The sequence below is a fragment of the Nerophis lumbriciformis genome, linkage group LG31 (genome assembly GCF_033978685.3).
Source record: "Nerophis lumbriciformis linkage group LG31, RoL_Nlum_v2.1, whole genome shotgun sequence".
NCBI classification, from domain to species: domain Eukaryota; kingdom Metazoa; phylum Chordata; class Actinopteri; order Syngnathiformes; family Syngnathidae; genus Nerophis; species Nerophis lumbriciformis.
The window spans coordinates 30,015,225-30,042,500 of NC_084578.2; the positions used below are offsets into that span (position 1 = coordinate 30,015,225).

Genomic DNA, 27,276 nt, shown 5'->3' on the forward strand with positions numbered 1-27,276 from the left:
AGGATAAGGTATACATTAGATGTTGTTTTAAAGTCAAAGAACACAGCAGTTTGTCATCTATTTCAGTGGTTCTCAACCTTTTTTCAGTGATGTACCCCCTGTGAACATTTTTTTAAATCAAGTACCCCCTAATCAGAGCAAAGCATTTTTGGTTGAAAAAAGAGATAAAGAAGTAAAATACAGCACTATGTCATCAGTTTCTGATTTATTAAATTGTATAACAGTGCAAAATATTGCTCATTTGTAGTGGTCTTTCTTGAACTATTTGGAAAAAAAGATATACAAATAACTAAAAACTTGTTGAAAAATAAACAAGTGATTCAATTATAAATAAAGATTTCTACACATAGAAGTAATCATCAACTTAAAGTGCCCTCTTTGGGGATTGTAATAGAGATCCATTTGGATTCATGAACTTAATTCTAAACATTTATTTTGTTGAAGTATTATTCAATAAATATATTTATAAAGGATTTTTGAATTGTTGCTATTTTTAGAATATTTAAAAAAAATCTCACGTACCCCTTGGCATACCTTCAAGTACCCCCATTTGAGAACCACTGATCTATTTAATGGATTTGTCAAGCTGTGGCAGCGTCACAGAAAGTTGTGTACAGGAAGTTTCACCTTTGCTCTACAGCACAGGTGTCAAGCTCAATGCCTGGGGGCCAGATCTGGTTTGCCGCATCATTTTAAATGGCCTCCGAAAACCTGGAAATAATGTGTCAATACCTTTAGATAAGTACTTAATCTTCGCTTACCCAAATGTATTTGTTCTTTCTATTTGACCAAAAAAATATACATCCATTCATCCATTTTCACCGCTTGTCCCTTTCGGGGTCACGGGGGGTGCTGGAGCCTATCTCAGCTGCATTAAATTGCATATTTTTTCAACTTCAATATTATCCAATTCGGCAAGCAATATGTTATTGTCATACTTTCCAAACCATTTTTCGGGTTAAAGTAAATATCTGTATATATCTGCTTGACGTATGATCTCAAAGCAAGCTATCCATCAAATTGTACACTGTAGAAATGACAATAGATTTTACGGTGAAATTTACAGTGAATTTTACAGCACATTACTGTACATTGAAAATCTCTACCGCTTTTTTTTTTACGGTAAAATTCTGTCAGCTAAGCTTTTTTTACTGTCATGATCTGTTTTGTTTAGTTTGGTATTTCCTTAGTTGTTGGTGAGTTCTGTTGTTAAGCTTTGCCGTAGGTTCCGGTTTTGTATTTTTGCCTTGTTATTGGAATAAATCACCTTCTTATCTGCATAATACTTGACGTCCTTCTGCATCTTGGGGAAACAACCACCGCAAAACCATGCGACTCCGACGTAACAGAAGAACAAAATAAGACTTGCGCAACGGATCATATTTACTGTATAATCCCTGCTTTGTTTTTACCATTTCTCCATTTACAGTAACATGATTGTAGATTTCACTGTAAAATTGTGGCAACCCAGCTGCTATTTTTTCCCCATAAAAAAACAGTGAGTTTTTCCATTTCCAATATAAAAAACCTTTTTACTACAGTAAAATTCTGGTAGCTGATTTGCCAGTTTTTATTGTAAAATATAAACATTTTTTAGTGGGAGTAAAAAAAAAAAATCAAAAATCAAATGCATAGGCAAATTCATATATTATTTGCTGTCACAAGCGGCCCTCTAAAGGCAGCCCTAACTGCAATATGGCCCTCTATGAAAACAAGTTTGACACCACTCCTCTACAGTATGCACACATAACTGTGTGTGCATCCAGGGAACACTGAACAAAGTGATGAACAAAAAAAACGATCAATAAAAAGACATAAACATGTAAAACTTCTGGGGTTCCTAATATAGACCTTAACCATCCAAAAGCACTCTCAAAACAGAACAACGTGAAGGGAGAGAAGAAAGGTAATATTTGTTGTGTTTTTTTTATCTGCCACAACGTTGTTTCTGTCTCCTATAGCATCCATTACAAATACTGTTCATGCAAATACATGATGATCAACTATGCAATTTAGACCACTCCCCCCTCAGCCCACCAAACGTTCACTCCAGAGGATGTTGGTTGGCAGTTGCATTGCTGGCCAAGCTGCAAACCTTAAAAATCTTTATTTTATTTCAGTTTTTAGTTGAGTGTTATGTCAAGCAAGCAAGCAAGCCTGTAACTTCCACTAGTTTCTTTCTTTGGTTGTCATGATCTTATAAACCTAGTTTGGACTTGCAGTGAAACTTGTATGTTTTTGTCTCTCCGCAGGAACACAAACCTGTCTCTGCTGGATTCTACTGGAGCTATGGTGTCTATTGATCCGACCATGCCATACAACTCAGAAAGGTTATACGGTTCTTTTATTTTTTTAGATCACGTTGCTTCCATTTAATCGCAAAAAAATGGAAGTTCTAGGAGCAGGACAGTAATTATTAGGGGTGTCCAGATCAGATATTGATTCGATATCAGCAAAAAGACAAGTATGGGATGATATCTGCTTGCATGTCAAATCTATGATATCAACAGTCCAGCAAGACATTTAATTGTGCAAAGCTGGACAGCCAGTTGACATCCAAATATCCTCCAATAAACCTGCAAGGGTGGTCATTTCTTATAATTTAGTCATTTACAAAAAGTAAACATGGTAGGCACACAAGATAGACACTCACAAGTTACAGTTTCATAATAAAGATACAAAGTCTCCAAGGTAGAAGTGTAATAGAAAGTATCCAGTAACAAACGTGTCTGGTTTTGCGTCATGACACCTAAGCTTAACTGGGTAACCACTAGGTCAAAAACAAATTACTATTTCACTTTAAATTTAAAGAGAGCATAAGTCTGTCATAAGGTTAGTGTTCTGTATACCTAACATGTCAAGTGTATTTACTCTGCACAGGTCCCACACTTCCTCACCGTTTAAGCTTTAGGTGGACTCCACTCTCAATAATAAACGCAATTGTCTTTTCTCCATTTATTCAAACCACAGTTTTCAGTTTCCAGTGAAATTAGCAGCATAGCAGTTTGCTATTTGCGGGTGAAAAACCTTTGGAAGAAATGCAAGACACTAATTAAAACCATTTGAATGAAATAGCAGGGATAACATCAAGTAGCAGTTAGACATGGTTTAGCTTTAGCAGTCTTTATCTCAAATCTTGCATAATTAACTATCTTTCCCATTTTGCAGACTAAATCTAAACACCCCATATACACCAAAACAATTTTAACTAACAGTACATGTAATCATTAATTTAAACATATATACATGCATACAAACAACACCACTAAGCAGGAAGAGCATTTGCTATCAAACTTGAGAGCAAAACATGGACAGTCTCTTTGGTCCTCCAGCGAGTGTTTTTGTGCAGTTCCCAAATCTTTGTTTGTCCAGAGCATTCGCCTTCATCCCACTGCACACAGCAGATTCAATATAAAGCCAACTCGTGCCCTGATTGGAGTCCAATCTACCTGGTGCAGAGGCCAGCTGGTAGATTAGGATTGGATTCACCCGGTGTCAAGTCCTGCACAGGTGTGGCACCAGGCAGTTTGCCGCAACACCTACCACGGTTCCCTGAGTTATTTCACTTGATCAAACCTTTTCTAACATTCCACACAATACAAGATAATAAAAATATGTAGTATAATCTGTGCTGATAGGGTATCATATCCAGCAATACGCAAAGCTTCAATATCGGTATTGTATCGGAAGTGAAAAAGTTGTCTCAGGACACCCTGGTAAAAATTTCAGCACAGCACACAGTAAAAATGTAAAATAGAACAATAAGGCAGTAACAATTAAACACCGTGTAAATGCAATACAAAAATATGCAGTGATACATCAGTTTTTTTACACCCCACTTTTTGTAGGATTTGGTTTTGCTGTAAGTCTTCTTCTAGTTATTGTATATCAGTTGTCGTACAGCAAATACTGGGTGTAACAAAGTAGCCCATTTTCCGCGTATCATTTTGCAGAATAGACCGTACTTTAAATTAACATTACGAGCAGCAACAGCTTTGTGTTTGTATGCTAGCGGCCCCGCCTCCACTCACAGAGAGAGAAAGAGTGGATGACTGACAAGAGGCTTCTGTTTTTTTCATTCCGCTGTTGATAGCTCAAATACTTATGGGCAGATTTTCCTGCTGGCGCGCAAGACGCAACATTACATAACTTGAAACATGTAGAGGTTGACTTCCTACTTCATGATTCCATCCATTTAGGGCCTAATCTGCTAAAGGTTTGCGTGTACTAAAACACATGCAAACTTGATAGCCCAAACAAAGCGGATCTACCAAACTTGCGCAAAGGACTGCATCTCTTATGTGAGCAGAATAAAGAGCACAGTCCATTCAGCAAGCCTGTCTTCATGAATACACAGAATAAATGCTGATCATCTGACCGCCCTCAATACTGGAAGGAGAAAATGCAAATATAACCATTTAGTACGCGCATTGTGATTTATCAAGGCGGATTACTGTTCTGCGAGCGCTATTTTGCATTTTTATTTAGCATGTCTGAAAAGTATGTACAAATGCACATGGCTGTGAGAAAGGAGGTGCTTGTGCTATAAAGACAGACGATGGGCAGAGAATCCTCCTTCACATGTGTATGTGTCAACATATTTGGAAAATTTGGATAATTCAGAATTTTTTTTTTTTTTACATATTCAGCGTTATAATTTTATAATTGTATAGCTGCTAGAGGACTTTAAAGGTGCAGTTTGCAACTTCCTCAGAGTAAAATTTTTCGAAACAAAAAATATAACACCACTGGCTAGCTAATGTTGCCATTAGTGGTTTAACAGAACACATTTGTTTCACAATTGTCTATATTTTTCACAATTACAAAGTTTATGGACTAAAAATAAAATGATTGGTGTTTACGGCGGTCACTCACCCGTTCTCGTCAACACGTACGCGCAGATAGCGCGTGCACACATACAAAAACAGTCATGGAGAAGTAACTAACACTTTGCAGTCATGTTGTTATGATAAAATATACATTCAATGAAAGCCAACGCTAGCCAAATTGCGATTATTAGTTAACAACCCGCGTTTGTATGTGTTAAGTACGTACGTATTTACGTCATTACGAAGGAGAAGCCGTAAGAGGGCAGGATATAATGTGTAAAATACATTGGACAGTTGGCACCCTTTGATTGATTGATTGAAACTTTTATTAGTAGATTGCACAGTACAGTACATATTCCGTACAATTGACCACTAAATGGTAACACCCGAATAAGTTTTTCAACTTGTTTAAGTCGGGGTCCACGTTAATCAATTCATGGTCATTCATGCCTTCTAGGCATCTCTGTAAATACTGCAAACAGTCCCTTTAAAGGGCTGAATAAAACAAATTCAATTGATGCGTTTTGGTGTCCGCTGGTGTTTTTTTGTTTTTTAAAGTTTGTTTTCTCATTTAGTAAATATACAGTAATATCATATTATGTATCTCATATCATATTATGTATCTCCTATATGAAGAAAAAAGCATTTTCTTGCGTTTTAGTCATTCCAGATGCATGAATGCCCTGCGTTGCTGTGATAGACAAACAGCATTCGCGCTAGAGAACAACAGATGTGCCAATAATAGTTTCTGTTTCTGTCAATAGATTGAATTTCTATATTGCAGAAAAGGTGTTGCATATTATAGATGTTTGCTGCTAGTTGAACATCGCACACAGGTTGGAGAGCGTAATAACATGAATGTGGAGGGAAAGGAGTGTAATGACAATAGTACACGCAAAAAACGAATTTAAAGGGGAACTGCACTTTTTGGGGAATTTTGCCTATCGTTCACAATCATTATAAGACACAAAAACACACACGTCCTATTTTAGGATTTTAAAGATGATAAAAAACGCTTGGAAGAGGCGGCTAAGGATGAGTCACTGTTGTAGCCTTCAAAGCCCTCTAAAACAACTTCAAAACCCTCCATCAACGTTTTATATTGGCACGCTGCAAGTGTATATTAAAGTTAAAGTTAAAGTACCAATGATTGTCACACACACACTAGGTGTGGCGAAATTATTCTCTGCATTTGACCCATCACCCTCGATCACCCCCTGGGAGGTGAGGGGAGCAGTAGGCAGCAGCGGTGGCCGCGCCCGGGAATCATTTTTGGTGATTTAACCCCCAATTCCAACCCTTGATGCTGAGTGTCAAGCAGGGAGGTAATGGGTCCCATTTTTATAGTCTTTGGTATGACTCGGCCGGGGTTTGAACTCACAACCTACCGATCTTATATAATGTAATAACAAACATGTTCATAACCAGTGTTGGGTTAGTTACTGAAAACCAGTAACTAGTTACAGTTACTAGTTACTTTATTTCAAAAGTAACTCAGTTACTAACTCAGTTACTTACACCAAAAAGTAATGCGTTACTGTGAAAAGTAACTATTTAGTTACTTCTTTTTTTTCTCCTTTTTTTTTTAAGGCTCCCATTAATGCCCTTTTAGCCTTCATTTCAGTACTGTTATTGCACTGGAGAATAATACAATCTGTTGATCAACTTGACATGCATTTGCATCACTGAACTCTGCTAAGCAATGTGCTCTACATACAACACACAAAGACAAAGATATGTTTCAAAGAGCCAATTTATTTCAGGCCACAACAAATTGACAAAACTATTTTAAATAGCTGCAACATAACATACATAAGGAACAAACCACATAATAACAACATAGCTTTAAACCTGGCTTCACCCAAGGAAGGCACACATGACATGATTATACGTCATGTCACTATATACAACACACATACTGCTATTCACAAAGCCTAACCAGGCATTTTTTTCTCTCAAGGAATTGTGAAATAAAATCATGTATTCAGGAGATCAACACTGTAGTGAAGCCCAGAACACTCTACACATTTCCCCACTTTTAGTTTAGAGATAAGGAAAGCTTGGCCTGGCCCACTAGCATCCCTCTTTATGTTTGTGAACTTTATAGTTTATACATTTAGAGTGATGTGATAATCAAACACTCTAGAAGTCTAGAATGAAAGAGTATATAAGAGAATTGACAGAGTGTGTACCTTCAATGATGAGCAGAGGCAGAGTTTGGAGTGTTTTTTTAGCTCGCTTTCCATGTTTATGTACTCACTGTGCAGGGACTTGGAACATGTTTTCCGTGCCATTTGTTGTTTGACGCCGGTATCATGCTAATTAGCTGCCTGAAAATGGGTGACTCCACTGTAGAAATAGCCTGCATGTCTTCTGGCACATACGCTGCAATGGCTCTATCAATGTTGTCCTGGCTAGCAGTCCCTCCATTAAAATCCTTAGGTGGAGGTGAAGTGGCATTGGAGTCTGTGTCTCTCTTTACTAGCTTCATCGAAGCATGTTGCTTATGTGGCGTGGCGAAGTTGGGAGAGTGGCCGTGCCAGCAATCTGAGGGTTACTGGTTCAATCCCCACCTTCTACCATTCTAGTCACGTCCGTTGTGTCCTTGAGCAAGACACTTCACCCTTGCTCCTGATGGGTCCTGGTTAGTGTCTTGCATGGCAGCTCCCTCCATCAGTGTGTGAATGTGTGTGTGAATGGGTGAATGTGGAAATAGTGTCAAAGCGCTTTGAGTTCCTTAAAAAGGTAGAAAATCTATACAAGTATAACCCATTTACCATTTATGTAGCTGTTTCAGCAGATTTGAATTGCTGTTTTGGGCAGTATTCCTGGGCGCGGTTACTGCTGCTGCTCACTGCTCATCTCACCTCCCAGCGGGTGATCAAGGGTGATGGGTCAAATGCAGAAAATAATTTCACCACACCCAGTGTGTGTGTGACAGTCATTGGCACTTTAACTTTAAGTAGATAGGATCTTTGATCCAAGACACAACTTACATTTAACTAAAATGTTATTTTCTTTGTGCTCGACAAAAGAAAAGTAGTGACAATGTCTCTATGTTAAGAAACTCGACTTCTGGCTTCGCCATGATGTCTTTTTAGTTGTTATGAGAGTAGCGTATGTGTGTGTGTGGCCCTTTAAGATATGACAGCATGTGAGGTGAGTGACGTCAGTGAGTGAGTGGGCGAGAGAGGTGAGGGAGCGCAACAGTGAGTGAGTGCAGGTGCTCTAGCTTGGTGGATGGCTGCGTGTAAGACACCAATAAAGTCGCTAAGTTGCAACAAACCGCCGGCCTCGTCATTCACCCTCGAGTCCGGAGCTGTAAAGACCCACTGCCGGGTAAAATGAAGGGTGTTAGCCTTGAAGTACATAGGCCCTGGAGGAACGTCTCCGCTGCGCTCCGCTCCTCGGTCGAGGAAAGCACGCCTTTTCTTTTCCTTGTGAGACAGAAGGACGACACTTTTTCTGTTTCTAGCCGATACTACATTAAAAAATAACGCAAAATAACGCAGTAACGCATCATGTAGTAACGGTAACTGAGTTACTGAATCTAAAAAATAACGCGTTAGATTACTAGTTACCGCCGAAACTAACGGCGTTACAGTAACGCGTTACTTTGTAACGCGTTAGTCCCAACACTGTTCATAACTATATGTAATATCTGCAATATTTACCATATTTTGGTCATTTTAAACATTGCTGGAACTAATTTCCTTGGCGCATTTGATTTCGTTTCCAAAGCAGCGCACGTCCGACTTCCGGAGTGTGTTCTAATCATGGCAGACTTGGTAATAGACAACAAATTTTTTGGACAAATGAGGATTCACAACCTTATTGTTTTAAAGCTGAATATACGGAGGATGAACTACTGCTTATAGAAGCCAGCGCGAATAGAAAATTAAACGCTGACCATGACGGAAGCCGAGAGAGTAAGGTCGGCGTAACTTTGATGCTGCAAATGTGGAGGTTGGAGGCAAGCTATGCAGACATAAATGGAGTGCTTACCCAAAATCAACTGGGAACGTCTCCCGGCAAGCTGGGCCAAAAGCACAACTGTCCAACGAGTGAGTCACTGTAATACTGAATATGATACATGCAACACATCATGCGTGTTATTACAACTACAGTACATACACTGTTGAGACAGCTGTGTACAAACAAAACATAAAGTTAAAGTTAAAGTACCAATGATTGTCACACACACACTAGGTGTGGCGAGATTATTCTCTGCATTTGACCCATCACCCTTGATCACCCCCTGGGAGGTGAGGGGAGCAGTGGGCAGCAGCGGTGGCTGCGCCCGGGAATCATTTTGGTGATTTAACCCCCAATTCCAACCCTTGATGCTGAGTGCCAAGCAGGGAGGTAATGGGTCCCATTTTTATAGTCTTTGGTATGACTCGGCCGGGATTTGAACTCCCAACCTACCGATCTCAGGACGGACACTCTAACCACTAGGCCACTGAGTAGGTTAAACATGAAATGTGGGCTAATACTTTGCAGACACTCTTGTCAGTTCTATTCAACACAGTAGAGAGGAACCCAAGGATGCAGACGGACGGTGAGTAAAACAGGTATTTTACTGAGGAAAATTACTCACAACAACGATGCAAACATGAGGTAACAAAAAGCGACGGTGCGAAAAAGAGAACAACCGTGGAAAAAAGAACAAAAGCTACTATCTACAAATATAACTAGACTTGGGTTGATGTTGCAAAACGTGCACTCTACCAAACAACACCAAGCTGGATGGCACTGGGAATGGCCAAGATAGTAGGCATCAAAAAACTCGGGAAGCACCGGAAACTTTTGGCGAAGCACCGGAAACTTCTGGCGTCGAGAGCTGAGGAGTGGAATCGCCGAGTGCCATCCAGCTGTCAAGGTGCTGCTTAAGTAGTATCTGGGAAGATTGGAAACAGCTGTGCACGTCTCACAACTCCTCCCCCAAGCGGAACACAGGAACTCTAGGGGGAAGGAGAAATGTAAGAACTAGGTCAACTGCACCAAAAAGGGAAAACTGAAAATACAAACCACAAGGCGGTGACAACTTTAATATGATTGTTCATGTTTTTCAGTCAGCACAGATTGGTGTCCTATCGCAGTGTGTTGTGCATTACAAACTCAAAAGTGATTCAGCTGCTGACGCAGAAGCGAGCTTATCTCTCGCCGTAGCTAGCTCACGGCTAATATCGTAGCACGCTGATGTGTTAGTACGCTAGAAAAACAGTTCCTCAGTGTTGGCTCTTACTAGAACAATGTTGCTATAGCTTATGGAACATAAATGAAGTATTGTTGGTGGTTTTTCAATGCATTTTCAAAGTCATTTAGAGGCAGACTGGATTGCTTCCATTAGCTGCATTGCTAGCCACCTAGAACAAGCTTAATTGTTGTGCATGTTGGAATGCAAAAAAAACCTCTTAACTCTCATAACTATTGCGAACAATACGCAAAATTCCAAAAAAGATGGTTTGCACCACTTTTCAATTACACACAGTCATAGTAGTTCACTTCGCTACACGTCCATTAATATTACATGCAATTTTATAGTCTGCACACACTGTTTAGCGTGTGGTAGATCAGGCCCTATGTGCAGTGATCATCACCACTGGCAGCCAAACAGCTGCAGAGCATGGTGCTACCACCACCATGCTCACTTTTTTCGGTTTTAAGAAGCCTCCCCTTGACTACTTATCTGACCAGAAAACATTTGTCTCGGAGGCTTTGGTTTGTTCATGGGGGAAGCTACAAATTTTAGCTTGATGGTGTCGATTTTGGAACTAGGGCTTCTTCCATCCATTTTCTACCTATAGCAGTGTTTCAGCAGTTACCAGTTTGTGGCAGGGATGATGCTTGATGGTTCCTGAATTGTTGCTGACCAGCACAATTGAGTATGTCAATAGCAGAAAAGGGCAATATAAAGTTACCAACTTGGAATCCATTGCAGCCGGTCACCAATGAGGGAGGTCCCCACATATGCGGCCCCTTCGCAATGTTTCTTCTTTTTCCCATTTTGAGCCTTTTTGAGTTTTTCCTTTCCTGGATGTGGGTTCAGATTAGGGGATGTCATTGTGGTTTGTGTGGCCCTTTAAGGCACTTGTGATTAAGGGCTGTATTAATAAACTTTGATTGATTGATAGAACCTTACAGTCTGCAACACTGGTGTCACAGTTTGGGTGTGGTTGCATGGCAGGTGGATTTAAATGCAGGGATGCAAGGAGTATGCAGATCAACAACATGATTTAATAAACCATAAACACTGTAACACTGGGAAAACACAGCAGCGAAAATGCTAAATTAAAAAGGAAAGTCTGCAATAGTCCAATAGACACAAATAAACCTTCAAACTCTCCACAATACACAAATGATGAACAAGGCAAAGACTTAACAGAATACAGGCAACTAAGTACAGAGAAACCGATTAGACTACAAGGTACAAACCCCGTTTCCATATGAGTTGGGAAATTGTGTTAGATGTAACTATAAACGAAATACAATGATTTGCAAATCATTTTCAACCCATATTCAGTTGAATATGCTACAAAGACAACATATTTGATGTTCAAACTGATAAACTTTTTTTTTTTTGCAAATAATCATTAACTTTAGAATTTGATGCCAGCAACACGTGACAAAGAAGTTGGGAAAGGTGGCAATAAATACTGATAAAGTTGAGGAATGCTCATCAAACACTTATTTGGAACATCCCACAGGTGTGCAGGCTAATTGGGAACAGATGGGTGTCGTGATTGGGTATAAAAACAGTTTCCCAAAAAATGCTCAGTCTTTCACCAGAAAAGATGGGGCGAGGTACACCCCTTTGTCCACAACTGCGTGAGCAAATTGTCAAACAGTTTAAGAACAACGTTTCCCAAAGTGCAATTGGAAGAAATTTAGGGATTTCAACATCTACGATCCATATCATCATCAAAAAGATCAGAGAATCTGGAGAAATCACTCCACGTAAGCGGCATGGCCGGAAACCAACATTGAATGACCGTGACCTTCGATCCCTCAGACGGCACTGTATCAAAAACCAACATCAATCTCTAAAGGATATCACCACATGGGCTCAGGAACACTTCAGAAAACCACTGTCACTAAATACAGTTTGTCGCTACAACTGTAAGTGCAAGTTAAAGCTCTACTATGCAAAGCGAAAGCCATTTATCAACAACATCCAGAAATGCCGCCGGCTTCTCTGAGCCCGAGATCATCTAAGATGGACTCATGCAAAGTGGAAAAGTGTTCTGTGGTCTGAAGAGTCCACATTTCAAATTGTTTCTGGAAATATTCGACATCGTGTCATCCGGACCAAAGGGGAAGCGAACCATCCAGACTGTTATCGACGCAAAGTTCAAAAGCCAGCATCTGTGATGGTATGGGGGTGCATTAGTGCCCAAGACATGGGTAACTTACACATCTGTGAAAGCACCATTAATGCTGAAAGGTACATACAGGTTTTGGAACAACATATGCTGCCATCTAAGCGCTGTCTTTTTCATGGATGGCCCTGCTTATTTCAGCAAGACAATGCCAAGCCACATTCAGCACGTGTTACAACAGCGTGGCTTCGTAAAAAAAGAGTGCGGATACTTTTCTGGCTCGCCTGCAGTCCAGACCTGTCTCCCATTGAAAATGTGTGGCGCATTATGAAGCGTAAAATACGACAGCGGAGACCCCGGACTGTTGAACGACTGAAGCTCTACATAAAACAAGAATGGGAAAGAATTTCACTTTCAAAGCTTCAACAATTAGTTTCCTCAGCTCCCAATCGTTTATTGAGCGTTCTTAAAAGAAAAGGTGATGTAACACAGTGGTGAACATGCCCTTTCCCAACTACTTTGGCACGTGTTGCAGCCATGAAATTCTAAGTTAATTATTATTTGCAAAAAAAAAATAAAGTTTATGAGTTTGAACATCAAATATCTTGTCTTTGTAGTGCATTCAATTGAATATGGGTTGAAAAGGATTTGCAAATCATTGTATTCTGTTTATATTTACATCTAACACAATTTCCCAACTCATATGGAAACGGGGTTTGTACAACAAGGCGGAAGGAGAGGGCTGATTGGGGAGATGTAAGTATCAGGGCAAGACAGGTGTACTGATGATCGAACCAGGTGGACATGGGCACACGGAAGACAAACACAGCAGGAACCAGAACAAAGACCAGACCATGACAATTGGATTTGATATCCTCTGCTGCTTTTCCCTATGGGTACTGTTTATGTTTTTGTGTGTCTGTCTTTCCAAATGAGTTTACATAAGTTTACCGTTCTCAACACTATTCTGTTTGTGTTATAGGTCACCATACCGAGTAGTGCCTATGACAGGAGGACAGCTTGCTGGTAAGTTTTGGTTCCCAGCATTCACATTATTAATATGTTGTTCATCGTCAAATAGTGGAAAATAAACTGTAGATCATATTTATATCTGAGTGAGCAGATGATATGTCCAAATAACGCAGAGGTCTCAAACTCACTTTTGTTGAGAGCCGCATTGGAATTATGATTGCCAGGATAGTGCCAGGTGTTTATTACATTTTAACAGAAGTGTAGATGGAATATGTTAAAACAGAAAGTAAGCAGATATTAACAGTAAAGCCTGAGTATATATATTTTTATACCGTATTTTCCAGACCTTAAAGTGCACCGGATTATAAGGCGCACTGCCGATGAGCGGGTCTAGTCAGGCCTATTTTCATAGAAAAGGCGCTCCGGATTATAGGGAGCATTAAAGGGGTCATATTATTTATTTATTTTTCTAAATTGAAAACACTTCCTTGTGGTCTATATAACATGCAATGGTGGTTATTTGGTCAAAATGTTGCATAGATGATGTCTTACAGATCATCGTCAAGCCGCTTTCTGACAGTCGCTTCGGGATGCGCCGTTTTGTGGACAGTCTTATTTACGTGGCTCACCTTCGGCAGCGTCTTTTCTCCGTCATCTTTGTTGTACCGGTGTAGCGTGCAAGGACGGGAGTGGAAGAAATGTCTTACCTTATATACACACCATAATAATACTCGTACGTTGAAGCACAGTACAATCCATCAAGTGGTGCGGCTTCATAGCTTACCAAAGTCGTACTAAAACATTTCGATAGATTTTTGGGCGCCGTGTGTAATGTTCTATAGTTTTAATGGAACATATAAAATGTTGGTGTTGTTTACATGAGTCATTTTGCAGTCTAGACGTAGCTCTTATGTGTGACTGCCCTCTAGTGGTCACACTTATAATTTCACCACGTACCAAATAAAATAGCTTTGAGGTCGGTAAGCACAACCAGTTTTGATTCCATACATTAGGCGCATTAGGTTATAAGGCGCACTGTCGAGTTTTGAGAAAATGAAAGGATTTTAAGTGCGCCTTATAGTCGAAAAAAATACGGTATATGAATATACGTGTATATGAATATATGTATGAATAAATATATGTATATACTGTATGTATATACAGTCGAGGTCAACAGTTTACATACACTTGTGAAGGACATAATGTCATGGCTGTCTTGAGTTTCCAATAATTTCTACAACTCTTATTTTTTTGTGATAGAGTGATTAGAGCACGTACTTGTTGGTCACAAAAAACAGTCATGAAGTTTGGTTTTTTTATGAATTTATTATGGGTCTACTGAAAATGTGACCAAATCTGATGGGTTAAACGTATACATACAGCAATGTTAATATTTGGTTACATGTCCTTTAGCAAGTTTCACTGCAATAAGGCACTTTTGGTAGCCATCCACAAGCTTCTGGTTGAATTTTTGACCACTCCTCTTGACAAAATTGGAGCAGTTCAGCTAAATTTGTTGGTGTTCTCACATGGACTTGTTTCTTCAGCATTGTCCACACATTTAAGTCAGGACTTTGGGAAGGCCATTCTAAAACCTTAATTCTAGCCTGAGTTAGCCATTCCTTTACCACTTTTGACATGTGTCGGGTGTCATTGTCCTGTTGGAACACCCAACTGCGCCCAAGACCCAACCTCCGGGCTGATGATTTTAGGTTGTCGGTAATCCTCCTTTTTCATTGTCTCATTTACTCTCTGTAAAGCACCAGTTCCATTGGCACCAAAACAGGCCCAGAGCATAATACTACCACCACCATGCTTGACGGTAGGGATGGTGCTCCTGGGATTAAAGGCCTCACCTTTTCTCCTCCAAACATATTTTTGGTATTGTGGCCAAACAGCTCAATTTTTGTTTCATCTGACATCACATGGACAAAGATAAGACCTTCTGTAGGAAAGTTCTGTGGTAGGGGTTTCTCTCAGTTTGTGCAGACATTTTTTGGTTTTGCAAACCAAGTGTTGCAGCAGCTGCCCGGGTGGCTGTTCACAGACGATCATGGAGGTGCACCTGGGCTGGTGTGGTTACACCTTGTCTGCAGTTATGAGGCCGGTTGAATGTACTGCCAAATTCTTAAAAAATGCCTTTGGAGACGGCTTATGGTAGAGAAATGAACATTCAATTCACGGGCTATAGTTCTGGTGGACATTACGCCCTGAGACTGGAAGGTCGTGAGTTCAAACCCCGGCTGAGTCATACCAAAGACTATAAAAATGGGACCCATTGCCTCCCTGCTTGGCACTCAGCATCAAGGGTTGGAACTGGGGGTTAAATCACCAAATGATTCTTGAGCAAGGCCAACGCTGCTGCTCACTGCTCCCCTCACCTCCCAGGGGGTGAACATGGGGATGGGTCAAATGCAGAGGACACATTTCACCACACCCAGTGTGTGTGTGATGATCGCTGGGACTTTAACTTTAACTTTAACTTGCAGTCAGCTGGCCAACTACAAGCTCCCTTAAAACTTGCGACATCTGTGGCATTGTGATGTGTGATAAAACTGCACATTTTGGAATGGACTTTTATTGTGGGAAGCGTAAGGAACAGTATTGAGAGGAATAGGTCTTTTGTGTATATAGTAAAAGTTTTAGATCTTTGAATGAATATATACATATATATGTGTATATATATATATGTATGTGTATATATATGAGTATATATGTATGTATGTATGTATGTATGTATGTATGTATGTATGTATGTATATATATATATATATATATATATATATATATATATATATATATATATATATATATATATATATATATATATATATATATACACACTGCTCCAAAAAATTAAAGGAACAGTTTTTTAACAGAGTATGGCATGAATTCAATTCAATTGCACTTTTCTGATAAGGTTTTGGTCAGGTACAGAGGGGGGTTGTTAATCAGTTTCAGCTGCATTGGTGTTTATGGAATTAACAACAGGTGCACTCGAGGGCCAACAACGAGATGGCCCCCAAAACAGGACTGGTTTTCAAAGTGGAGGCCATTTCAAGTTCCTCCCTCTTGATCTTTTTTAACTGTTTTTCCACAAGTGTTTGCTTTAGCTAGAGTCATTATCACGACTGGGAGCATGAGGCGATTTCTTAACCCTCCTAGAGTTGCGCAGATTGTCCTACTCCTCCAGGATGGCACCTCCATGCGTGCTGTTGCAAGAAGATTTGATGTGTCTCCCAGTACAATCTCCAGAGCATGGAGGAGATTCCAGGAGACAGGCAGTTACTCTAGGAGAGCTGGACAGGGCCGTAGACGGTCCTCATCCCATCAGCAGGACCGATATCTGCTGCTTTGTGCAAGGAGGAACAAGTTGAGCACTGCCCGAGCCCTACAGAATGACCTCCAGCAGGCTACTGGTGTGAATGTCTCTGCCCAAACAGTCTGAAACAGACTTCACGAGGGTGGCCTCAGGGCACGACGTCCTGTAGTGTGCCCTGTGCTCACTGCTCAGAACTGTGGAGCTCGATTGGCATTTGCCATAGAACAGCAGAATTGGCAAGTCCGCCACTGGCGCCCTGTGCTTTTCACAGATGAGAGAAGGTTTACCCTGAGCACCTGTGATAGACGTGAAAGTATGGCGTCACATTAGTGCCAAAAATCCGAGCGCATAAAAACTATTATCGCGCGCTGATTCTCCACTTCGTGCGCGCGCACGACACCCTTTTGCGCGCGTGCGACACCCTTTTGCGCGCGCGTGGTGCCTTTTTGCGCGTGCGCGGTGCCTTTCTGCGCGCGCGCCGTCTCGGTCTATGCGCTCTCTGTGTACTCCTGGCATCTCTCCTCGCGCTGTCATGTTTCTTTTTGGCACTTTGGGGGCGGGTATGCTTAGACGGCCCCTCCTTTCTGATTGTCTCTCAGCATTTTTCATATGACCAATGATTCTCCAGCGTAGCAACGTTGTAGCCATCTTACCTCGGACAGCTAGCCTCAATCATTACATTGATGTCAATGGTACATGTACTAATTAAATTACCATAACTTGCTCGATTTTCGACCAATTTACAAACGGTTTGCCTTGTTTCAAATCTTATTACATGTAGATATGACATAGGATGCTGTACCTGTTGAAATTACCTCTTTCGCTTTAAAAAAAAAAAAAGACTTAATTGTGCAACATAGTTGTGTAGGGTCAGTGTTAGTCAGTTCTCTGATTATTTTAAACTGTTTCAGAATACATTATTAAAAGGCTATTTTCAACATTTTAAAAACAAAATTCAAAGATTATTTCATTAATTTTATGGCTGAATCAAAAGAAATTCCATAAATTAGAAAAGAAATGTTCAAGAAGAAGTGAAAATATAAAATAATGTTATGGTTGGATGTTATTGCTGGTGGACCGGTTCTGGCTGAAAGATGTGATTATGGTGTTTGTTGTCTTATTATTTATTTGGGTCACATTTTGCATTACCCTGTATTGTGTTTATGTGGTATGAAATAGCCTTCATCAGCGCACGACATGTTTTTATCCACTTCTTCCTCCGTAAATCTTGATACATATTGACGATGACCCGCCCTGCTATACTTCTGATTGGCTCTGAGCATTTTTTGCCTGACCAATCAGAAAGAAGGGGCCGTCTAGGCATACCCGCCCCCAAAGTGCCAAAACGAAACATGACAGCGCACAGACCGAGACGGCGCGCGCGCGCAGAAAGGCACGGCGCGCGCTCAGAAAGGCACGGCGCGCGCACAGAAAGGCACCGCGCGCGCGCAAAAAGGCACCACGCACGCGCAAAAGGGTGTCGCGCGCGCGCACGAAGTGGATAATCAGCGCGCGATAACAGTTTTTATGCGCTCGGATTTTTGGCACTAATGTGACGCCATATGAAAGGGTCTGGAGAAGCCAAGGAGAGCGCTATGCTGTCTGCAACATCATTCAGCATGACCCGTTCGGTGGTGGGTCAGTGATGGTCTGGGGAGGCATTTCCATGGAGGGACCAACAGACCTCTACAGGCTAGAGAACGGCAGTCTGACTGCCATTAGGTATCGAGATGAAATCCTTGCACCCATGGTCAGACCCTACGCTGGTGCAGTAGGTCCTGGGTTCCTCCTGGTCCACGACAATGCCCGGCCTCATGTGGCAAGAGTATGCAGACAGTATCTGGAGGATGAAGGAATTGACACAATTGAATGGCCCTCACGATCACCTGATCTAAACCCGATAGAACGCCTTTGGGACATAATGTTTCGGTCCATCAGACACCGCCAGGTTGCTCCTCAGACTTTACAGGAGCTCACTGATGCCCTTAGACAGATCTGGAAGGACATCCCACAAGACACCATCCGTCGTCTCATTAGGAGCATGCCGCAACGTTGTCAAGCATGCATACAAGTATGTGGGGGCCACACAAGATATTGAAAATAATTTTGAGTTGCAGAAATTGAATTTAGGGAAAATGGACGAGCCTGCCACATCATTTTTTCACTTTGATTTTTGGGGTGTCTATATACTGAGCCCCTGTAGGCTGAAAACTTGTATTTCCATCAAAAGATGTGGCATCCTTTTGTTCCTGAGACATTAAACTGTCCATATCAGTATAGATATCCGACAATCTTTTTTTCACCATTGAAATCTGATGTGTTTTCAAAGTGTTCCTTTAATTTTTTTGAGCAGTGTAAATATGAATATATATATATATATATATATATATGAATATATGTGTATATATGTGTATATGAATATATGTGTGTATATATATGTGTGTATATATGTGTATATATATATATATATATATATATATATATGAATGTGTATATATGTAAATATAGACGTGTGTGTATATATATATATGTGTGTGTGTGTGTATGTGTGTGTGTGTATATATATATATATATATATATATACCGTATTTTCCGCACCATAAGCCGCCCCGTGTTATAAGCCGCGCCTTCAATGAACGGCATATTTCAAAACTTTGTCCACCTATAAGCCGCCCCGTGTTGTAAGCCGCATCTAACTGCGCTACAGGGAATGTCAAAAAAACAGTCAGATAGGTCAGTTAAACTTTAATAATATATTAAAAACCAGCGTTCTAACAACTCTGTTCACTCCCAAAATGTACGGTAATGTGCAAATGTGCAATCACAAACATAGTAAAATTCAAAATAGTGCAGAGCAATAGCAATAACTTAATGTTGCTCGAACGTTAATGTCACAACACACAAAATAAACATAACACTCACTTTCTGAAGTTATTCTTCATTCATAAATCCCTCGAATTCTTCTCCTACGGTGTCCGAATTAAAAAGTTGGGCGAATTACGGGATCCAAAATGGCCGGCTCCGTCTCGTCGAAGTCATCAGAGTCAGTGTCGCTGTTGTTTTTCCAGCAGTTCCGTGAATCCTGCCTTCCGGAAAGCTCGGACCACAGTTGAGACCGAAATATCCGCCCAGGCATTTACGATCCACTGGCAGATGTTGGCGTATGTCGTCCGGCGCTGTCTCCCTGTCTTAGTGAATGTGTGTTCGCCTTCGGTCATCCATTGTTCCCACGCCGTTCGCAGTCATGCTTTAAATGCCTTGTTGACACCAATATCGAGCGGTTGGAGTTCTTTGGTTAATCCACCCGGAATGACGGCGAGTGTTGTATTTGTGTGCTTCACTTGTTTTTTGACACCATCTGTGATGTGGGCGCGCATGGAGTCGTATATCAACATGGACGGAGCTGCGTGAAAAAAGCCACCCGGCCTCTTCGCGTAAACTTCCCTTAACCACTCGCTCATCTTTTCTTCATCCATCCATCCCTTCGAGTTAGCTTTTATGATGACGCCGGCTGGAAAGTTCTCTTTTGGCAAGGTCTTCCTTTTGAATATCACCATGGGTGGAAGTTTCTGGCCATTAGCATGGCAAGCTAGAACCACAGTGTGTCGCTTAGTAGGAGCCATTTTGTGGTCTTTACAGATGTAAACACACAAAGGAAATGAAACGTAATACCCGCGCGCTTCTTCTTCTATGGGGGCGGGTGCTTACCTTGGCGTAGAAGAAGAAGCACTTCCTCTTCTACGGGGAAAAAAGATGGCGGCTGTTTACCGTAGTTGCGAGACCTAAACTTTATGAAAATGAATCTTAATATTAATCCATATATAAAGCGCACCGGGTTATAAGCCGCACTGTCAGCTTTTGAGTAAATTTGTGGTTTTTAGGTGCGGCTAATAGTGCGGAAAATACGGTATATATATATATATATATATATATATATATATATATATAGTGTGTATATATATATACAAACCCCGTTTTCATATGAGTTGGGAAATTGTGTTAGATGTGGAGTGAAGTGAAGTGAATTATATTCATATAGCGCTTTTCTCTAGTGACTCAAAGCGCTTTACATAGTGAAACACAATATCTAAGTTACATTTAAACCAGTGTGGGTGGCACTGGGAGCAGGTGGGTAAAGTGTCTTGCCCAAGGACACAACGGCAGTAACTAGGATGGCGGATGCGGGGATCGAACCTGCAACCCTCAAGTTGCTGGCACGGCCGCTCTACCAACCGAGCTATACCGCCACATGTAAATATAAACGGAATACAATGATTTGCAAATCCTTTTCAACCCATATTCAATTGAATGCACTACAAAGACAAGATATTTGATGTTCAAACTCATAAACATTATTTTTTTGCAAAAAATAATTGACTTAGAATTTCATGGCTGCAACACATGCCAAAGTAGTTGGGAAAGGGCATGTTCACCACTGTGTTACATCACCTTTTCTTTTAACAACACTCAATAAACGATTGGGAACTGAGGAAACTAATTGTTGAAGCTTTGAAAGTGGAATTCTTTCCCATTCTTGTTTTATGTAGAGCTTCAGTCGTTCAACAGTCGGGGGTCTCCGCTGTCGTATATTACGCTTCATAATGCGCCACACATTTTCAATGGGAGACAGGTCTGGACTGCAGGCGGCCCAGAAAAGAACCCGCACTCTTTTTTTTACGAAGCCATGCTGTTGTAACACGTGCTGAATGTTGCTTGGCATTGTCTTGCTGAAATAAGCAGGGACGTCCATGAAAAAGACGGCGCTTAGATGGCAGCATATGTTGTTCCAAAACCTGTATGTACCTTTCAGCATTAATGGTGCCTTCACAGATGTGTAAGTTACCCATGCCCTGGGCACTAATGCACCCCCATACCATCACAGATGCTGGCTTTTGAACTTTGCGTCGATAACAGTCTGGATGGTTCGCTTCCCCTTTGGTTCGGATGACACGATGTCGATTATTTCCAAAAACAATTTGAAATGTGGACTCATGAGACCACAGAACACTTTTCCACTTTGCATGAGTCCATCTTAGATGATCTCGGGCCCAGAGAAGCCGGCGGCGTTTCTGGATGTTGTTGATAAATGGCTTTCGCTTTGCATAGTAGAGCTTTAACTTGACTTACAGATGAAACGATGAACTGTATTTAGTGACAGTGGTTTTCTGAAGTGTTCCTGAGCCCATGTGGTGATATCCTTTAGAGATTGATGTCGTTTTTGATACAGTGCCGTCTGAGGGATCGAAGGTCACGGTCATTCAATGTTGGTTTCCGGCCATGCCGCTTACGTGGAGTGATTTCTCCAGATTCTCTGAACCTTTTGATGATGATATGGACCGTAGATGTTGAAATCCCTAAATTTCTTGCAATTGCACTTTGAGAAACGTTGTTCTTAAAATGTTTGACTATTTGTTCACGCAGTTGTGGACAAAGGGGTGTACCTTGCCCCATCCTTTCTGGTGAAAGACTGAGCATTTTTTGGGAAACTGTTTTTATACCCAATCATGGCACCCACCTGTTCCCAATTAGCCTGCACACCTGTGGGATGTTCCAAATAAGTGTTTGATGAGCATTCCTCAACTTTATCAGTATTTATTGCCACCTTTCCCGACTTCTTTGTCACGTGTTGCTGGCATCAAATTCTAAAGTTAATGATTATTTGCAAAAAAATAAAATGTTTATCAGTTTGAACATCAAATATGTTGTCTTTGTAGCATATTCAACTGAATATGGGTTGAAATTGTATTCCGTTTATATTTACATCTAACACAATTTCCCAACTCATATGGAAACGGGGTTTGTATATGTATATATATATATATACAGTGGGGCAAAAAAGTATTTAGTCAGCCACCGATTGTGCAAGTTCTCCCACTTAAAATGATGACAGAGGTCTGTAATTTTCATCATAGGTACACTTCAACTGTGAGAGACAGAATGTGAAAAAAAAATCCAGGAATTCACATTGTAGGATTTTTAAAGAATTTATTTGTAAATTATGGTGGAAAATAAGTATTTGGTCACTTCAAACAAGGAAGATCTCTGGCTCTCACAGACCTGTAACTTCTTCTTTAAGAAGCTCTTCTGTCCTCCACTCGTTACCTGTATTAATGGCACCTGTTTGAACTGGTTATCTGTATAAAAGACACCTGTCCACAGCCTCAAACAGTCAGACTCCAAACTCCACTATGGCCAAGACCAAAGAGCTGTCGAAGGACACCAGGAAAAGAATTGTAGACCTGCACCAGACTGTGAAGAGTGAATCTACAATAGGCAAGCAGCTTGGTGTGAAAAAATCAACTGTGGGAGCAATTATCAGAAAATGGAAGACATACAAGACCACTGATAATCTCCCTCGATCTGGGGCTCCACGCAAGATCTCATCCCGTGGGGTCAAAATGATCATGAGAACGGTGAGTAAAAATCCCAGAACCACACGGGGGGACCTGGTGAATGACCTGCAGAGAGCTGGGACCAAAGTAACAAAGGTTACCATCAGTAACACACTACGCCGACAGGGAATCAAATCCTGCAGTGCCAGACGTGTCCCCCTGCTTAAGCCAGTGCATGTCCAGGCCCGTCTGAAGTTTGCCAGAGAGCACATGGATGATACAGCAGAGGATTGGGAGAATGTCATGTGGTCAGATGAAACCAAAATAGAACTTTTTGGTATAAACTCAATCCGTCGTGTTTGGAGGAAGAAGAATACTGAGTTGCATCCCAAGAACACCATACCTACTGTGAAGCATGGGGGTGGAAACATCATGCTTTGCGGCTGTTTTTCTGCTAAGGGGACAGGCCGACTGATCCGTGTTAAGGAAAGAATGAATGGGGCCATGTATCGTGAGATTTTGAGCCAAAACCTCCTTCCATCAGTGAGCGCTTTGAAGATGAAAGCTTCCAGCATGACAATGATCCCAAACACATCGCCCGGGCAACGAAGGAGTGGCTCCGTAAGAAGCATTTGAAAGTCCTGGAATGGCCTAGCCAGTCTCCAGACCTCAATCCCATAGAAAATCTGTGGAGGGAGTTGAAAGTCCGTGTTGCTCGGCGACAGCCCCAAAACATCACTGCTCTCGAGAAGATCTGCATGGAGGAATGGGCCAAAATACCAGCTACTGTGTGTGCAAACCTGGTAAAGACCTCTAGTAATCGTTTGACCTCTGTTATTGCCAACAAAGGTTATATTACAAAGTATTGAGTTGAATTTTTGTTATTGACCAAATACTTATTTTCCACCATAATTTACAAATAAATTATTAAAAAATCCTACAATGTGAATTCCTGGATTTTTTTTCACATTCTGTCTCTCACAGTTGAAGTGTACCTATGATGAAAATTACAGACCTCTGTCATCATTTTAAGTGGGAGAACTTGCACAATTGGTGGCTGACTAAATACTTTTTTGCCCCACTGTATATGTATATATACTGTGTGTGTGTGTGTGTGTGTGTGTGTGTGTGTGTGTGTGTGTGTGTATATATATATATATATATATATATATATATATATATATATATATATATATATATATATATATACATATATATATATATACATGTCTATATTTACGGTAGAGGAGTTTGCGTGTCCCAATGATCCTAGGAGCTATGTTGTCCGGGGGCTTTATGCCCCCTGGTAGGGTCTCCCAAGACAAACTGGTCCTAGGTGAGGGATCAGACAAAGAGCAGCTCGAAGACCTTTATGAAGAAAACAAACAAGGAACCCAGATTTCCCTTGCCCGGACGCGGGTCACCGGGGCCCCCCTCTGGAGCCAGGCCCGGAGGTGGGGCACGATGGCGAGCGCCTGGTGGCCGGGCCTGTCCCCATGGGGCCTGGCCGGGCACAGCCCGAAGAGGCAACGTGGGTCCCCCCCTCCAATGGGCTCACCACCCATAGCAGGGGTCATAGAGGTCAGGTGCGATGTGAGCTGGGCGGCAGCTGAGAGCAGGGCACTTGGCGGTCCGATCCTCGGCTACAGAAGCTAGCTCTTGGGACGTGGAACGTCACCTCGCTGGGGGGGAAGGAGCCTGAGCTAGTGCGCGAGGTGGAGAAGTTCCGGCTAGATATAGTCGGACTCACTTCGACGCACAGCAAGGGCTCTGGAACCAGTTCTCTCGAGAGGGGCTGGACTCTCTTCCACTCTGGCGTTGCCGGCAGTAAGAGGCGACGGGCTGGGGTGGCAATTCTTGTTGCCCCCCGGCTCAGAGCCTGTACGTTGGAGTTCAACCCGGTGGACGAGAGGGTAGCTTCCCTTCCCCTTCGGGTGGGGGAACGGGTCCTGACTGTGGTTTGCGCTTACGCGCCAAACCGCAGCTCAGAGTACCCACCCTTTTTGGATTCACTCGAGGGAGAACTTGAGAGTGCTCCCCCGGGTGATTCCCTCGTTCTACTGGGGGACTTCAATGCTCATGTTGGCAGCGACAGTGAAACCTGGAGAGGCGTGATTGGGAAGAATGGCTGCCCGGATCTGAACCCGAGCGGTGTTTTGTTATTGGACTTTTGTGCCCGTCACAAATTGTCCATAACGAACACCATGTTCAAACATAAGGGTGTCCATATGTGCACTTGGCACCAGGACACCCTAGGCCGCAGTTCCATGATCGACTTTGTAGTTGTGTCATCGGATTTGCGGCCTCTTGTTTTGGACACTCGGGTGAAGAGAGGGGCGGAGCTTTCTACCGATCACCACCTAGTGGTGAGTTGGCTGCGATGGTGGGGGAGGATGCCGGACAGACCTGGCAGGCCCAAACGCATTGTGAGGGTTTGCTGGGAACGTCTGGCAGAGTCTCCCGTCAGAGAGTTTCAATTCCCACCTCCGGAAGAACTTTGAACATGTCACGAGGGAGGTGCTGGACATTGAGTCCGAATGGACCATGTTCCGCGCCTCTATTGTCGAGGCGGCTGATTGGAGCTGTGGCCGCAAGGTAGTTGGTGCTTGTCGTGGCGGTAATCCTAGAACCCGTTGGTGGACACCGGCGGTGAGGGATGCCGTCAAGCTGAAGAAGGAGTCCTATCGGGTTCTTTTGGCTCGTAGGACTCCCGAGGCAGCGGACAGGTACCGACAGGCCAAGCGGTGTGCGGCTTCAGCGGTCGCAGAGGCAAAAACTCGGACATGGGAGGAGTTCGGTGAGGCCATTGAAAACGACTTCCGGACGGCTTCGAAGCAATTCTGGACCACCATCCGCCGCCTCAGGAAGGGGAAGCAGTGCACTATCAACACCGTGTATGGCGAGGATGGTGTTCTGCTGACCTCGACTGCGGATGTTGTGGATCGGTGGAGGGAATACTTCGAAGACCTCCTCAATCCCACCAACACGTCTTCCAATGAGGAAGCAGTGCCTGGGGAGTCTGTGGTGGGCTCTCCTATTTCTGGGGCTGAGGTTGCTGAGGTAGTTAAAAAGCTCCTCGGTGGCAAGGCCCCAGGGGTAGATGAGATCCGCCCGGAGTTCCTTAAGGCTCTGGATGCTGTGGGGCTGTCTTGGTTGACAAGACTCTGCAGCATCGCGTGGACATCGGGGGCGGTACCACTGGATTGGCAGACCGGGGTGGTGGTTCCTCTCTTTAAGAAGGGGAACCGGAGGGTGTGTTCTAACTATCGTGGGATCACACTCCTCAGCCTTCCCGGTAAGGTCTATTCAGGTGTACTGGAGAGGAGGCTACGCCGGATAGTCGAACCTCGGATTCAGGAGGAACAGTGTGGTTTTCGTCCTGGTCGTGGAACTGTGGACCAGCTCTATACTCTCGGCAGGGTCCTTGAGGGTGCATGGGAGTTTGCCCAACCAGTCTACATGTGTTTTGTGGACTTGGAGAAGGCATTCGACCGTGTCCCTCGGGAAGTCCTGTGGGGAGTGCTCAGAGAGTACGGGGTTTCGGACTGTCTGATTGTGGCAGTCCGCTCCCTGTATGATCAGTGCCAGAGCTTGGTCCGCATTGCCGGTAGTAAGTCGGACACGTTTCCAGTGAGGGTTGGACTCCGCCAAGGCTGCCCTTTGTCACCGATTCTGTTCATAACTTTTATGGACAGAATTTCTAGGCGCAGTCAAGGCGTTGAGGGGATCTGGTTTGGTGGCTGCAGGATTAGGTCTCTGCTTTTTGCAGATGATGTGGTCCTGATGGCTTCATCTGGCCAGGATCTTCAGCTCTCACTGGATCGGTTCGCAGCTGAGTGTGAAGCGACTGGGATGAGAATCAGCACCTCCAAGTCCGAGTCCATGGTTCTCGCCCGGAAAAGGGTGGAGTGCCATCTCCGGGTTGGGGAGGAGATCTTGCCCCAAGTGGAGGAGTTCAAGTACCTCGGAGTCTTGTTCACGAGTGAGGGAAGAGTGGATCGTGAGATCGACAGGCGGATCGGTGCGGCGTCTTCAGTAATGCGGACGCTGTATCGATCCGTTGTGGTGAAGAAGGAGCTGAGCCGGAAGGCAAAGCTCTCAATTTACCGGTCGATCTACGTTCCCATCCTCACCTATGGTCATGAGCTTTGGGTTATGACCGAAAGGACAAGATCACGGGTACAGGCGGCCGAAATGAGTTTCCTCCGCCGGGTGGCGGGGCTCTCCCTTAGAGATAGGGTGAGAAGCTCTGCCATCCGGGAGGAGCTCAAAGTAAAGCCGCTGCTCCTCCACTTCGAGAGGAGCCAGATGAGGTGGTTCGGGCATCTGGCTAGGATGCCACCCGAACGCCTCCCTAGGGAGGTGTTTAGGGCACGTCCGACCAGTAGGAGGCCGCGGGGAAGACCCAGGACACGTTGGGAAGACTATGTCTCCCGGCTGGCCTGGGAACGCCTCGGGGTCCCACAGGAAGAGCTGGACGAAGTGGCTGGGGAGAGGGA

At 42.8% G+C, this 27,276-nt stretch overlaps 1 protein-coding gene across 4 annotated transcripts in view; it reads left to right on the forward strand.

Annotated features, from left to right (window-relative positions):
- The window catches only part of pde9aa (phosphodiesterase 9aa), a 144,116-nt gene that overhangs the window by 48,263 nt on the left and 68,577 nt on the right, over positions 1-27,276 (forward strand). For 3 of the 4 annotated variants that reach the window (XM_061926276.1, XM_061926274.2, XM_061926275.1), the window contains exons 3-4: positions 2,253-2,330; positions 13,134-13,177. In XM_061926276.1, coding sequence (XP_061782260.1) covers positions 2,253-2,330; positions 13,134-13,177 — 122 coding nt within the window. Of the gene's footprint in view, positions 1-2,252; positions 2,331-12,957; positions 13,048-13,133; positions 13,178-27,276 lie in introns of those variants that run through there. The other variant, XM_061926277.1, reaches the window with a different exon arrangement.